The sequence below is a fragment of the Rhinopithecus bieti genome, unplaced genomic scaffold (assembly GCF_001698545.2).
Source record: "Rhinopithecus bieti isolate Rb0 unplaced genomic scaffold, ASM169854v2 scaffold_33210, whole genome shotgun sequence".
Classification (NCBI taxonomy): Eukaryota; Metazoa; Chordata; class Mammalia; order Primates; family Cercopithecidae; genus Rhinopithecus; species Rhinopithecus bieti.
This window is the reverse complement of record NW_016814226.1, coordinates 423,650-439,134: the sequence shown is the minus strand read 5'-3', so window position 1 is coordinate 439,134 and position 15,485 is coordinate 423,650. Positions and strand designations below refer to the sequence as shown.

The 15,485-nt window shown below is 51.9% G+C and overlaps 1 protein-coding gene across 1 annotated transcript in view; it reads left to right on the top strand.

The window, feature by feature from the left end:
• The window catches only part of TTLL1 (TTL family tubulin polyglutamylase complex subunit L1), a 44,636-nt gene that overhangs the window by 5,497 nt on the left and 23,654 nt on the right, over window positions 1-15,485 (top strand). The window contains exons 2-4 of the mRNA XM_017849998.1: window positions 8,299-8,415; window positions 11,895-12,103; window positions 13,137-13,318. Of these exons, the coding sequence (XP_017705487.1) occupies window positions 8,303-8,415; window positions 11,895-12,103; window positions 13,137-13,318 (504 nt within the window). The 5' untranslated portion in view covers window positions 8,299-8,302. The remainder of the gene's footprint in view (window positions 1-8,298; window positions 8,416-11,894; window positions 12,104-13,136; window positions 13,319-15,485) is intronic.

Sequence of the window (15,485 nt, the reverse complement as noted above, 5' to 3'; positions counted from 1 at the left end):
GTGATCCGCCTGTCTCGGCCTCCCAAAGTGCTGGGATTACAGGCTTGAGCCACCGCGCCCCGCCTAATTTTGTATTTTTAGTAGAGACGGGGTTTCCGTTGGTCCGGCTGACCTCGAACTCCTGACCTCAGGTGATCCACCCGTCTTGGCCTTCCAAAGTGCTGGGATTACAGGTGTGAGCCACACTGCTTGGCCCACCAGTGTTTGTTTTAGGAATTGATGGGTGATACAATTTTGGCCAGTGAGAGAGCTATGTATGTTTCTTTTCTTTTTTCTTTTTTTTTTTTGAGATGGAGTCTCGCTCTGTCGCCCAGGCCGGAGTGTGGTGGTGTAGTCTTCGCTCACTGCAAGCTCCGCCTCCTGGGTTGATGCCATTCTCCTGCTTCAGCCTCCCAAGTGTCTGGGACTACAGGTGCCCACCACCATGCCCAGCTAATTTTTATATTTTTAGTAGAGACCAGGTTTCGCCATGTTGGCCAGGCTGGTCTCGAACTCCTGACTTCAGGTGATCCACCCATCTCAGCCTCCCAAAGTGCTGGGATTACAGGCATGAGCCACCGCAACCAGCCTATTTTTTAATTATTTTTGAGACAAAGTCTCATCCTGTTGCCCAGGCTTGATCTCAATGGTACAATCTCGGCTCACTGCAAACTCCGCCTCCTGGGTTCAAGCAATTCTCCTGCCTCAGCCTCTCGAGTAGCTAGGATCACAGGTGCGTGCCACCACGCCCGGCTAATTTTTGTATTTTTAGTAGATACAGGATTTCACCATGTTGGAGAGGCTGGTCTCAAACTCCTGACCTTAGGTGATCCACCCGCCTTGGCCTCTCAAAGTGATGGGATTACAGGCATGAGCCACCATGCCCCACGCCCCGTCTGGCCATTATTTTTTTTTTCTAAAAGAGTTTCTCACATAAAAAGAAACGCTGAAGGCCGGGCGTGGTGGCTCAAGCCTGTAATCCCAGCACTTTGGGAGGCCGAGACGGGCGGATCATGAGGTCAGGAGATCGAGACCATCCTGGCTAATACGGTGAAACCCCGTCTCTACTAAAAAATACAAAAAACTAGCCGGGCGACGAGGCGGGCGCCTGTAGTCCCAGCTACTCGGGAGGCTGAGACAGGAGAATGGCGTGAACCCGGGAGGCGGAGCTTGCAGTGAGCTGAGAGCCGGCCACTGCACTCCAGCCTGGGTGGCAGAGCAAGACTCCGTCTCAAAAAAAAAAAAAGAAACGCTGAAAACGAAACGGGCTTTTCTTCTCCTGGAAATGTAGCTGTCTTAAGCGGGCTTCACTGAGGACAGAGCCAGTTTTCTGAGGATGGCAAAATGTAAAATGGGAAGAACTCGAGCTATTGGTGATGATATCAAGACCAGAAATTAGCAGCTCTGGAGCCTTGTTCGATATTATTAATGTGACGTAATCAATTATCTGTGTTGTTTAAAAAAAAAAAATGGAAGGGGACTGGGTGCGGTGGCTCACACCTGTAATCCCAGCACTTTGGGAGGCTTGTGGTTAATTATATCAAGAGTTTTGCTCAGGGAAGGTGATCACTTGTGGTCAGGAGTTCGAGACCAGCCTGGCCAGCATGGTGAAACCCTGTCTCTACTAAAAATATAATAACTAGCCGTGCGTAGGGGCATGCACCTGTAATCCCAGACACTCGGGAGCTGAGGCAAGAGAATTGCTTGAACCCAGGAGGTGGAGGTTGCAGTGAGCCAAGATGGCACCGTTGCACTCCAGCCTGGGTGACAGAGCGAGAGTCTGACTCAAAAAAAAAAAAAAAAAAACCATGGCCGGGTGTGGTGGCTCACGCCTATAATTCCAGCATTTTGGGAGGCTGAAGTGGGTGGATCATGAGGTCAGGAGTTCAAGACCAACCTGGCCAACATAGTGAAACCACATCTCTACTAAAAATACAAAAATTAGCCAGACATGGTGGCAGGTGCCTGTAGTGCCAGCTACTTGGGAGGCTGAGGCAAAGAATGCTTGAACCCGGGAGGCGGAGGTTGCGGTGCACTGAGATCGTGCCACTGCACTCCAGCCTGGGCGACAGAACAAGACTCTTTGTCTCAAATGAAAAGATTTAAAAATTAGAATAAAATTTAAAAATGGAAGGGGTGTGTGGGGAGCTTCAGGGCAACGCTCTTTCTGCTGCATGTACTTGTTTCAGACAAGTTAGGACTTTCCTGTAAGTTTGTGGGAGGCACAGCTTAACCCATAACACATCTCTATGGGAGCGACTGTCAAAAGCAAAGAGTCAGGTTCAAGGGACTCACCTGGAGGGTTTTCCCGCTCCCTCCCTATGCACTGAATATTTACCGTGGGCCTTGACTGTGCCTGGGCTTGTGCTAGAGATGTTCGAGTCAGGCAGGTGGACTGTGGGCTTTGATGCATGTGCCACACCACAGCCTGGAAATAATCTGTGCAGCCGGGAACAGTGGCTCACGCTTGTCATCCCAGCACTTTGAGAGGCCGAGGCAGACATATCACCTGAGGTCGGGAGTTTGAGATCAGCCTGGCCAACATGGTGAAACCCTGTCTCTACTAAAAATACAAAAATTAACCAGGTGTGGTGATAGGCGCCTGTAATCCCAGCTACTTGGAAGGCTGAGGCAGAAGAATCGCTTGAGCCCAGGAGGCGGAGGTTGCGGTGAACCAAGATCGCTCCAGCCTGGGCGACAGAGTAAGACTCTGTCTCAAAAAAAAAAAAAAAAAAAAAAAGAATTGCTTGAACCCAGGAGGCAGAGGTTATAGTGAGCCAAGATGTGCCACTGCACTCCAGCCTGGGCAACAGAGCGAGACTTTGTCTCAGAAAAAAAAAAAAAAAATCACGCAAGAGTGGGAACAGGTGACTCAGAGTCCCACCCTCAAGTGTTTATAGAAGGAATGTACTTAAAGGGCTGAAATGCAAGGTAGGCAATTCTGAGTGCCGACAAGGATGGTAGGAGAGGAGACAGAGGGTCTGGGGAGGGCAGTTTAGCTCCAGCTAAGGCCGAGAATGGCTCTCTGTGGAGGGAGTGACCTTTGAACTGTGCCTTGCATGACTGGTGGGAGTTGGAGAAGAGGCTGTGCAGAGGGGCTGTTCCAGGTGGGGCACAGGGTGCACACAGTCTTGTAGGTGGGAGGAAAGGGTCGGGCAGGTACAGGAAGGAGCTGAGCTCAGCTGGAGTGAGGGGTGCATGCCATGAAGGGTGGTGTGGCAGTTTGAGAAGGCCAGCAGGAGCCAGTAAGTAATACAGTTCAGAAATTCTTACTGTAACGGGAAGACTCTTAGGAGCATCTTTTAGTGTACATTTGTTAAACAAGATGCCAGCTACTGAATATTCTGGCTAGTTATGGTTTTGTCATAGTATTCTTTTTTTTTTTTTTTTTTTTTTTTGAGACGGAGTCCTCGCTCTGTCACCCAGGCTGGAGTGCAGTGGCCCAGATCTCAAGCTCACTGAAGCTCCGCCTCCTGGGTTCACACCCATTCTCCCCTGCCTCAGCCTCCTGAGTAGCTGGGACTAAGGCGCCGCCACCTCGCCCGGCTAGTTTTTTTTGTATTTTTAGTAGGAGACGGGGGTTTCACGTGTTAGCCAGGATGGTCTCGATCTTCTGACCTCGTCATCTGCCCGTCTCGGCCTCCCAAAGTGCTGGGGATTACAGGCTTGAGCCACCCGCAGCCCGGCCCATAGTATTCTTAAAAGGTTAAGAGGCCGGGCGCGGTGCTCACGCTCTATAAATCACCAGCACTTTGGCGAGGCTGAGGTGGACAGATCGCTAAGCCCTGGGAGTTCGAGACCAGCCTGGCCAACACGGGGAACCTGGTCTCCTACAAAAAAAAATACAAAATTAGGTTTGGTGTGGGTGGCACTCGCCTGTAAGTCGCAGCTACTCAGGAGGCCTCAGGCAGGAGAACTGCTTAACCCGGGAGGCGGAGATTGGCGAGGAGTTCCAGACGTACCCACCTGCACTTCAGCCTGGAGTGAGCAGACGTGAGAACCTGTTCTCAAAAAAAACAAAAACAAAACATGGTGAAAGAGTGGTCTTTCTTATGGTGGTGCGATGTAGCATTTCGTCTGTGTGTTAACTTTTAGGGAAGAAGGAGGGGCAGCCGTCAGTGACGTTCAGTGACACCGGAGTGAGCGTGGGAGTCGCCAAGTGGGTGCTCCGTCAGTGCCAAGAAAAAAAAACAAAAAAAAAAAAGAAAAAAAAAATATGGTAGGTACAGCCTGAGACGGCCCTGAGGGACGTTTGTCCGCACGGTGGGAGAGGAGACCACCTGATGGTCTGGCTAAAGCGCTCTGCCTCACTTGCTTAGTGAAAGTGGATGAGGATGTTTGGCCCAGGTCTGCTCGGTGGTTTAGTGGGTTGGGTCTCACACCGTGGAAGCGTGAGGCCTGGGGAAGCAATGTGTGAGAATCCGCGCACTAGCCTTCCTGGTCTCCAAGTCACTCTCTTCTATCACCTCCAGGTAGAATGTCAGTGGCTGGTGTGAGGTCACCCACTAGATGCCCCCTTGCTTTAAGTACAACGGGTGACCAGCAGCCTGGACGGCGGTGGTTTGGGGGTCCCCGGTCGCAAGCAGGATTCATCAGGAAATCAGGCTGTGGAGGCTGAAATCACATAGTGAAACCGAGACAGTCCCCTGAGCCATTGGCGTGGGCTCCCTTGTCTGCAGATGTGAGGGGTGTGGGGGAATCGGCTTCACGCTCTGGGGTGCGGCTCCGTGGCCTCCCCGTGTCTAACGGGTGGAGGGGGTGTGGGTCGGCCTCATGTTCTGGGATGTGGGCTTCTGTGGCCCCCTTGTCTCCAGGTGTGAGGGGTGTGGGATGGGCTTACCGTCTCTGGGGTGCAGCTCCCGTGGCCCCCATGGTTTTGTGGGGGTGAGTGGGTGGCAATCGGCTCAATGTTGGGTGCGGCTTCCATGGCCCCGTGTCTGCGGGTGTGAGGGTGTGTGGGATTGGCTCATGCACTGCGGGCGGCCCTTGTGCTTATACTGTCATCTTGTCTGTGACTGCTGAGGTCAAACTGCATGAGGTTCCCCCACGTGCACCGTGACCGATCCACCTACAGCAGTCCTTTATACAGCAACCTTGTACTTCCAGAAGAGCAATTCTAATTTATTGACTTGTTGACCCTGTGACCTGGGTGTTGTCATGATCCTGCCAAAGGCCAGGTTCACAGAGGGAAGTGACGGAGCGTGTGGAGAGAGGTGGTCACTTTAGATAGTTAGTATCACCCTGGCTTTGAATCAGCGGCACCAGGATTCCCTTGAGTCTGGTTCTTTTTCTTTTCCTTCTCTTCTCTTCTCTTCTTTTCTTTTTTTGAGACCGGAGTCTTAGCTCTGTCCCCAGGCTGGAGTGCATAGTGGCGCGACTCGCTTACTGCAAGCTCCAACCTCCCGGGTTCACGCCATTCTCCTGCCTCAGCCTCCCGAGTAGACTGGGACTAAGGCCCGTACCAGTACGCCTTGGCCTCCATTTTTTGTATTTTTTTTAGTAGAGACAGGGTTTCACTGATGTTAGCCAGGAAGGTCTCGATCTCCTAAGCTCGTGATCCGCCCACGCCTCGGCCTCCCAAAGTGCTGGGATTACAGGCGTGAGCCACCGTGCCCGGCCTCTTTTTCTTTTCTTCTTTTCTTTTCTTTTCTTTTCTTTTCTTTTCTTTTTCTTTTCTTTTCTTTTCTTTTTTCTTTTCTCTTTCTCTTCTCTTCCTTCTCTTCTCCTTCTCTTCTCTTCTCTTCCTCTTCTCTTTTTTCTTTTTTTTCTGACAGTCTGCTCTGTCACCAAGGCTAGGTGCAATGGTGCGATCCTTTGGCATCGCTATAACCTCTGCCTCTCGGGTTCAAGCAATTCTCCTCCCTCAGACCTCCTGAGTAGCGGGATTACAGGGCGTGCACCACCGTGCCTGGCTAATTTTTGTATTTTTATTAGAGATGGGGTTTCGTATGTTGGCCAGGCTGTTCTTGAACTCCTGACCTCAGGTGATCCACCCACCTTGGCCTCCCAAAGTGCTGGGATTGTAGGCGTGAGCCACCGCACCCAGCTGAGTCTGGTTCTTACACAAGCTCTTTTTTTTTTTTTTTTTTTGTGAGATGGAGTCTCGCTCTGTCGCCCAGGCTGGAGTGCAGTGGCGTGATCTCGGCTCACTGCAAGCTCCGCCTCCTGGGTTCACGCCATTCTTCTGCCTCAGCCTTCCGAGTGGCTGGGACTACAGGCACCTGCCACTGTGCCCGGCTAATTTTTTGTATTTTTTTTTTTAGTAGAGACGGGGTTTCACCGTGTTAGCCAGGATGGTCTCGATCTCCTGAACTTGTGATCTGCCCGCCTTGGCCTCCCAAAGTGCTGGAATTACAAGCGTGAGTCACCACACCCGGCCAGAAGATTGTCTTAAGTACAACGTGTGAGTTGTACAGGCCAGATGCCTGCGGTGTGGGGGTCACCAGGGTGGAGAGGCAGCCTCCTGTAGCCTTCCTGGTCTGAGCTGGAGTGGGAGCCTTGAATCTTGGGCTGCCCGAGCAATTTGAAAACTAGACTTTTCAGAGCAAACCGAGGTCTAGAGTCCTCTTGTAACTGTTACAGCTCCGAGTCCCACAGTGGCGCTGACAGGCCTGGGACTGCAGCCAGTCTGTCTGTCTGATCTGAGCATCCCTCCCGTGCCAGGCATGGAGCTGGGCCCTGGGCACATAGCAGTGAAGAAGAAAGCAAGCCAGCTCCCTGGCCCCCAGCAGGGACAGCAGGTGCTTAATACAGAGCTCTGGGGTGCCGAGGGGTCCAGCACCTGGTTTGGAGGGTCAGGGAGACTTAGTGGAGCAAGCGACATTCATTTATGCTGGCAGATGAGCGGGAGGCAGCTTAGCCAGGCAGAGAGTGAGGGCAGCATGCTGCAGGCGGAGGGACACAGTGTGTGTGAGGCCTGTGGCAGGAGAGAGTGTGGGTGGAGAAGCCCAGGGTGGCAGAACAGAGGGTAAAGGAGAAGGTGGTGTGAGGTGGACCTGGAGAAGCAGGTGAGGGCAAGGGGTCTGTGTGTTTAAGTACCATGGGGAGTCATGGAGGTTATTAAATGGGAGTGATGTAGTCAGATAAACACTTTTTAAAAAAAAATTTTAATTTAATTAATTAATTAATTAATTAATTTATTTAGAGATGGAGTCTCGCTCTATCACCCAGGCTGGAGTGCAGTGGCACAATCTCTGCCCACTGCATCCTCCGCCTCCTGGGTTCAAGTGATTCTCCTACCTCAGACTCCTAAGTAGCTGGGATTACAGGCACGTGCCACCACGCCTGGCTAATTTTTTATATTTTTAGTAGAGAAGGGGTTTCACCGTGTTAGCCAGGATGGTCTCGATCTCCTGACCTTGTGATCTGCCTGCTTTGGCCTCCCAAAGTGTTGGGATTACAGTCATGAGCCACCGCGCCCAGCCTATTTTTATTTTTTGAGATGGAGTCTTGCTCTGTTGCCCAGGCTGGAGGGCAGTAGCACGATTTCGGCTCACCACAACCTCTGCTTCCCGGGTTCAAGTGATTCTCCTGCCTCAACCTCTTGAGTAGTTGGGATTATAGGTGCGCACCACCACACCTGGCTAATTTTTGTATTTTTAGTAGAGACGGGGTTTCACCATGTTGGCCACACTGGTCTTGAACTCCCGACCTCAGGCGATCTGATCTGCCCGCCTCAGCCTCCCAAAGTTTTGCGATTACAGGTGTGAGCCACCATGCCCAGTCCAGATAAACACTTTACGGTCACTCCGCAGTTACAGAGGGTGACTTGAAGTAGGGAGACAGGCAGTGCCTGGAGGGACATGGGACAGGCGTGCCGACCCCCACTCACCCATCGGAAGTCGGTCCGAGGCCCGAGGGTTCCCTTCTCAGGGCAGCCCTCCCCAGCTGCCTTGCCTCTGGCTCTCAGAGCCCCGTGTGCCCCTCCTTTGTGGCTCCTGGCACTTTTGCAGTTGAATACTCCCGGGTGGCGACTTGCTGGCTGCCTGTTTCTCCCACCAGACCAGGGTTTCTCAGCCTTGGCACAGTTGACATTTGGGGCTGGATGACTGGTTGTGAGGGGTCATCTGTGCAGTCGGATGTTGAGTGGCATCCCTGGCCCGGACATGTCCGACGCCAGAGGCACCCCCCAGTCATGACAACCAGACTGTCTCGAGACAGTACCAGGTGTCCCCTGGGAGACGGACTCACCCCTGGTGGAGACCCACTGGCAGGGTAAGATCGAGTGTGGAGTGGGGCGTGCTGTTGAGAGGATTCCTTGGGTTTAAAGGAAAGTGAGTTGTTGAAGTTTTGTGGCTCTGATATCTTGATCTCTTCCAGGATTATGGCAGGAAAAGTAAAATGGGTCACTGATATCGAGAAGTCAGTGCTGATCAATAACTTTGAAAAGAGAGGATGGGTCCAAGTGACAGAGAACGAGGATTGGAATTTTTACTGGTAAGCACGCGCAGCAGGGCTGGGTTGTTTCTCTGAGACTTACGTATCGGTTTTACTAATTCCAGTGCCCTGCAGCGAGTGGCCTCAGAGCTGGTGTCTCCCGTCGTTGTGCTGTCTCCCCGCACACGTTTCCTTAAGGCTCTTTGTGAGAGAATGTGTTGTGGTGTGTTCCCACGTCACTGTGTTCAGCCTGGGGTATGAAGTCTGGGATGTTTCAGCTCAGCAACCCTGTGGGGAATTCGGGTGAGAAACAAGAGCCTCAGCCCTCCCCTTCCAGTGAGCGTGCATTATAGTTGGGCCAGAGGACAGGACAGTCTTGCTCTGTCACCCAGGCTGGAGTGCAATGGTGCCATCTCAGCTCACTGCAGTCTTCGCCTCCTGGGTTCAAGTGATTCTCCTGCCTCAGGCTCCCAAGTACCTGGGATTACAGGCGCCACCACACGTGGCAGGTTAAAGATGGCCATAGGCCAGGGCATAGAACTCTTGGGCACAGTGGCTCATGCCTGTAATCCCAGCACTTTGGGAAGAGTTTGAGACCAGCCTGGGCAATATACTGAGACCCTGTCTCAAAAAAAAAATTAGCTGGGTGGTGGGGTGCCTGGGTGCAGTGGCTCATGCCTGTAATCCCAGCCTTTTGGGAGGTAGAGGCAGACAGATCTCTTGAGCCCAGGAGTTTGACACCAGCCTGTGCAAATGGTGAAACCTCATCTCTACAAACAAATACGAACATTATCCAGGCGTAGTGGTTCGTGCCTGTAGCCCTAGCTACTTGTGAGGCTCAGGTGGGAGGCTTGCTTGAGCCCAGGAGGTCAAGACTCCAGTGAGCCTTGACTGTGCTACTGCACTCTAGCCTGGGCCACAGAGCGAGACCCTGTCTCTAAAAGAAAGAAAGAGAGAGAGAAAATAAAGATGGCTGCAAAGTTCTTGCCACTGCTTCACTCTAAAGTTGAGGTCTTTGTCATTTTCTCGTGAAAGACTCTTTGACCACATTGACCAGTGGAATACAGTAAAAATCACACAGGCCTGGGCCCAGGCCAGTTCCTCTATTGGAAACATGCGAGTGCCCTGAGCTGTCCTGTGAGAAGGTGCCATCCTCAAGCCCTTGTGCCACAGCAGTCACAGGTAGGTTTTGTACATGGCAGTGCAGCTGTGCCCACTTTCCAGCCTCCAGCTAGGCCAGTCAAGGTGCCAGACATGAAGAAAACCTTCTGGGACCCCCAGCTCATCCCATCGACTGGCTCTAAACTTCTGAATAACCTCAGTCAGTACCACAAAGAGGAGTAGAATTGCTCAGCTGAGGCTGGCTTGGTGGCACAAGCCTGTAATCCCAGCACTTTGGGAAGCCAAGGCAGGCGGATCACGAGGTCAGGAGATCGAGACCATCCTGGCTAACACAGTGAAACCCCACCTCTACTAAATATACAAAAAATTAGCCAGGCGTGGTGGCGGGCACCTGTAGTCCCAGCTACTTGGGAGGCTGAGGCAAGAGAGTGGCTGGCGTGAAGCCGGGAGGCGGAGCTTGCAGTTAGCTGAGATTGCACCACTGCACTCCAGCCTGGACGACAGAGTGAGATTCTGTCCCAAAAAGAAAAAAAAAAAAAGTGCTCAGCTGAACACTGCCCCAATTCTCAGCCTTCCAATGTGCTGGATTATAGGCCAGCATGGTGGCTCATGCCTGTAATCCCAGCACTGTGGGAAGCCAAGGCAGGCAGATCACCTGAGGTCAGGAGTTCGAGACCAGCCTGGGCAACATGGCAAAACCCCATCTCTACTAAAAATACAAAAATTAGCTGGGCGTGGTGGCGCACGCCTGTAGTCCCAGCTACTCAGGAGGCTGAGGCAGGAGAATGGCTCGAACCTACGAGGCAGAGGTTGCAGTGAGCCAAAATCATGCCATTACACTCCAGCCTAGGCAACAGAGTAAGACTCCATCTCAAAAAACAAACAAAACAAAACCAAAATAAAACAAAAGTGTTGGATTACAGAGGTGAACCACTGCGCCTGGCCAGCTCTTTACTTTGAAAAACTGATAAATAAAGGGAAGGAATTAAGCACTGATTCTGTGTTTTGTGTATGAACTGTTCTTGAGGCATCTAGATTGTTGATGAAGGGAAGGTTGTCCCTATAGAAGTATTCCTGCCGTTGCCAAGCGTGGTGGCTCATGCCTGTAATTGCAGCACTTTGGGAGGCTGAGGCAGGAGGATCAGTTGAGTCCAGGAGTTTGAGACCAGCCTGGGCAACATGGCAAAACCCCGTCTCTACAAAAAAAACTATAAAAATTTAGCTGGACACAGTGGCTCCTTCCTGTAGTACCAGCTACTTGGGAGGCTGAGGTAGGAGGATTGCTTGAGCCTGGGAGGCCGAGATCACACCGAGATCAAGTCATGACACCCCAACCTGGGCAACAGAGTGAGACCCTGTCTCAAAAATATATAAATACATACATACATACATACATACTTTTTTAGTTCTGATAATTATATAAAATAGGATATCACATAATAGAAAATGGAGTCTTGAACCATTAGAGAATCTTACAGAAATGCTTTGGATGAACTAATATGATGTCTGGGAATTGGTTCAGAACATGCCAGTGCTGAGTGAGGTGGAGGTTCAGACTAAACGAGACTGGCCACGTGCTATTAACTGGGGAATGGGGCAATGGGGGTCCCTCAACGCTTTCTCTCTCCTTCTGAGTGTGGTGGAGGTTTTCCATAATAAAAAGTCAAAAAAGATTCCCTTTATTCTAGCCATCTTGGAATCCACAGCAACCCTTTGGGGGCTCTGGGCACCTTCTCTAGGGTGGTGCTGTGGGGTGGGGGTAGGCTGGGGCCACTTGCCATGTTTTGTGACTCTGGCTCTGGGCGGGGCCAGCTCTTCCTCCGTACCCCTTCCCTGCTTCTCAGCGGGTGTGGTGAGGACGGGCGTGTGGCAGGGAGACCGTGGCTTTCTCAGAGGCTTGGAAGGAATCCATTTCTCTTTCAACTCTGTTGTCCCAGACTTGCACCTTCAGCTGACTCTGCAAGAATATCAAGTACTGACTCAGGGACCGTAACTAACCCCTGTGATTTTGTTTTGAAGGGGTCCTTGACCTTCCTGAATTTGGGTACAGATCCTGTTTAAATGAGTTTCCTGACTTCAGAGTCTGAAAAGGGTATATTTGTTGACAGTGTTATCATTAATCCTTGTTATCACTAATCAGTAAACATCTATTGAGCCCCTGCTCTGGGCCAGAGAGGGAAGCAGCTCAGGGTACAGAATCAGCACAGCTCCTGGCCCTCACACAGCTTGGGTCCTGGCCTGTCCCTGGGCACCTGTTCTGTGCTGCTATGGGCTGGGCAGCCCCTGGCTCAGGTGCCGGGGGATGTGGGAGTAGTGGGGAAGGGTGCTGAGGGTTCAGGGTGTTTGCAGGGACGGGAACAAGGGCTCCTGCCACACAGACGTCACTGCCCAGCATCTGTCCTGCTCATCTCTTTCAGGATGAGTGTGCAAACCATCCGAAATGTGTTCAGCGTCGAAACTGGATATCGGCTCTCAGATGACCAAATAGTCAACCATTTTCCAAACCACTATGAACTGACCCGGAAGGACCTGATGGTGAAGAACATCAAAAGATACAGGAAGGAGCTGGAGAAAGAAGGGAGTCCCCTGGCAGAAAAAGATGAAAATGGAAAATACCTCTATCTGGGTTTGTGCCTTTTCCACCGGCTCATGTTTTCAGTAAACAGCTGAATTGTTTCTTTGGGGCACGAGGCGCTGAGGTGGTGACTGTTGGCTTTGATGCATGAGTATGTCCACGCGAGTTGTGGTGGCACCTGTTTCATTTCAGGTGTCTCCAGAATGAGGGAGCAGGAGGGGCCTGAGTTTGGGATCCTAGTTACTGTGAGTGCCTTGGGAATTGCCTGGCATGGACTTTTTTTTCTTTTCTTTGAAATGGAGTCTCACTCTGTCACCCAGGCTGGAGTGCAGTGGTGTGATCTTAGCTCACTGCAACCTTCTCCTTCCGGGTTCAAGCAACTCTCCTGCCTCAGCCTCCCGAGTAGCTGTGACTCCACGTGCCTGCCACCATGCCTGGCTAATTTCTTTTTGTATTTTTAGTAGAGACGGGATTTCACCATATTGGCCAGGCTGATCTCGAACTCCTGACCTTGTGATCTACCCGCCTCGGCCTCCCAAAATGCTGGGATTAGAGGCATGAGCCACCACGCCCAGCCGGCATGGACTTTGTGTAAGCCAGAGGATGCCCTCAGTACTCGGCCCGGGGAAACACTTCTTGAGCCACAGGCTGCCACGAGGGCTCATGACTATGCCTGGCTATACCCAGGAAAGACAGTGTGTCCCTGTCCAGTCCGGGATAAAAGCTGGACTGAATAGTTTCAGATTCCTTCACAAACCTGGGCAGAATTCTCTAACTGACCTCCCTGGGTGTCAGTTTCCTCATCTGCTAAATGGGAATTATTACAGGGTTTATTTACAGGAGCTCCCAGGCAGCCGTGGGGATTGAAAAATACAGGTTTGTAAGGTACTTAGGTAGGCTCTGTAAATGTAACTTCTGAGTGTTGCCCAGCCATTGTGCAGCAGAGGCCCTTGTTCTGTTAGCTGCTGGGTTGCGGTGGGGGGCACTAAGCCCATAGACCCTGGAAAGGCAGGGGCAAGATCTTTCTGTTCATGGCCACTGCTGGGCTGGCCGCTTACCAGCGCTGGGTATCTTTGCTTTGCAGACTTTGTTCCTGTCACCTACATGCTGCCTGCTGACTACAATCTGTTTGTAGAGGAGTTCCGGAAGAGCCCGTCCAGCACCTGGATCATGAAGCCTTGTGGCAAGGCCCAGGGAAAGGGCATCTTCCTTATCAACAAGCTCTCACAGATCAAAAAGTGGTCCCGGGACAGCAAGACGTCTTCGTAAGTGTGGGCAGCCACGTGCTTTGTGTGCCAGTTCCCAGTTCACTGTTTGATGCCGTTCTGCGGTCTTTGTGGTTTTCTTTTCTTTTCTTTTTTTTTTTTTTGAAACAGAGTCTCGCTCTGTTGCCCAGGCTGGAGTGCCAGTGGCTGGCATCTCAGCCACTGCAAGCTCTGCCTGCAGGTTCACGCCATTCTCCTGCCTCAGGGCCTCCGAGTAGCTGGACGTACGCAGGTGCCCACAACCACGCCTGGCCTAGTTTTTTTTTTTTTTTTTTTTTGAGCAGCAGTCCTCGCTCTGCTGCCCAGGCTGAGGCTGTGGCCGGATCTCAGCTCACTCAGCTGCCGCCTCCGGCGCTTCCCGCATTCTCCTGCCTCAGCCTCCAAGAGCTGGGACTTACAGGCGCCCGCCAACCTCGCCGGCTAGTTTTTTGCTATTTTAGCTAGAGATGGCGGTTTCACTGTGTTTCTTCGCCAGGATCGTCTCGATCTCCTGCACCTTGTGATCCGGCCCGTCTCGGGCCTCCCAAACGCTGCGGGATTGCAGGCCTTGAGCCACCGCGCCCGCCTAGTTTTTTGTTTATTTTTTTAGTAGCAGACAGTGTTTCACTGTGTTAGCCAGGATGGTCTCGATCTCCTGACCTCGTGATCCGCCCATCTCAGCTTCCCAAGGTGCTGGGATTACAGGCTTGAGCCACCGCGCGCGGCCTGTGATTTTTGTTTGCTTTTTTGACAGAGTCTTGCTCTGACCCAGGCAGGAGTACAGTGGCGCAATCTCAGCTCACTGCAACGTCCGCCTTCTGGGTTCAAGTGATTCTCTTGCTTCAGCCTCTCGAGTAGCTAGGATTACAGGCACGCGTCACCACGCCCAGCTAATTTTTGTATATTTTTTAATAGAGTTTTTTTTGTTTTTATTAATAGAGATGGGGTTTTGCGGCCGGGCATGGTGGCTCATGCCTGTAATCCCAGCCCTTTGGGAGGCCGAGGTGGGTGGGTCACGAGGTCAGGAGATCAAGACCAGCCTGGCCAAGATGGCAAAACTCCGTCTCTACTAAAAATACAAAAAAAAAAAAAAAAAATTAGCTGGGTGAGGTGGCAGGTGCCTGTAATCCCAGTTACTGAGGAGGCTGAGGCAGGAGAATCGCTTGAACCCAGGAGGCAGAGGTTGCAGTGAGCTGTGATCGCGCCATGCACTCCAGCAGCCTGGGTGACAGAGTGAGACTCTGTCTAAAATAAAAAAGAGAGAGGTGGGGATTTTCCCTGTTAGCCAGGCTGGTCTCGAACTCCTGACCTCAGGGTGATCCGCCCGCCTCGGCCTCCCAAAGTGTTGGGATTACAGGCATGAGCCACTGTACCCGGCCTGTTCTGTGGTCTTTGGCCACGAGCCACACAGCCCATGCTTGCTTTTGCAGGCGTGTGTCATCTGTCACATGGCGTCACAGTGGGGCTCTGTGGCTGTCTTCGTGTGATTAGTCCCAGACTCTGCCCAAGGCAGGCCATGAAGAAGGGTGAGGGTCATGGACCAAGGCCTGCAGCCGGTTTTCGATTACAGGCTGGTGTGAGAACCACTCAGTCGTGGTGGTTCTGAGGCAGCAAGGCACCTGCCGAAGTCTTGGGACTTGGGGTCCTGGGTTTGAAGCCCAGTCTCACACAAACTGGCTAAGCCTATTTTGTTCTTCAGACTGTCCGTGTCTTACATTCTCCATCTGAGTAAACTGGGGACACCAGCAGCACCACCGCCATGGGGTTGTGGTGGGGATGGAACAAGTTAACACACGTGAAGTATGAAGCATCTGGGAGGAGCTGGGCACAGCCGAGCAAGCGGTGGGGCAGTGGCCTCGTGGCGAGCTCAGGGGCCTGGGTCTGCTGGCTTCTCTTTGTCTTTGTTTCATCTCAGCTGCTCAGAAGTGCCTGGGGCCCAGTGGGGGCAAAGCTTCCTTCTGATCCTTTTCCAGTGGGGAGATGACTCACTTGTCAGGAGTTCCCAGGGTAACGGGGGACACCTTCTCATTTTATAGTATGTTTACTTTTTTTTTTTTTTTTTTTGAGATGGAGTCTCACTCTGTCGCCCAGGCTAGAGTACAGTGGTGCAATCTCAGCTCACTGCAACCTCCACTTCCTGGGTTCAGATGATTCTCCTGCCTCCTATATAAATATATAAATATATATAT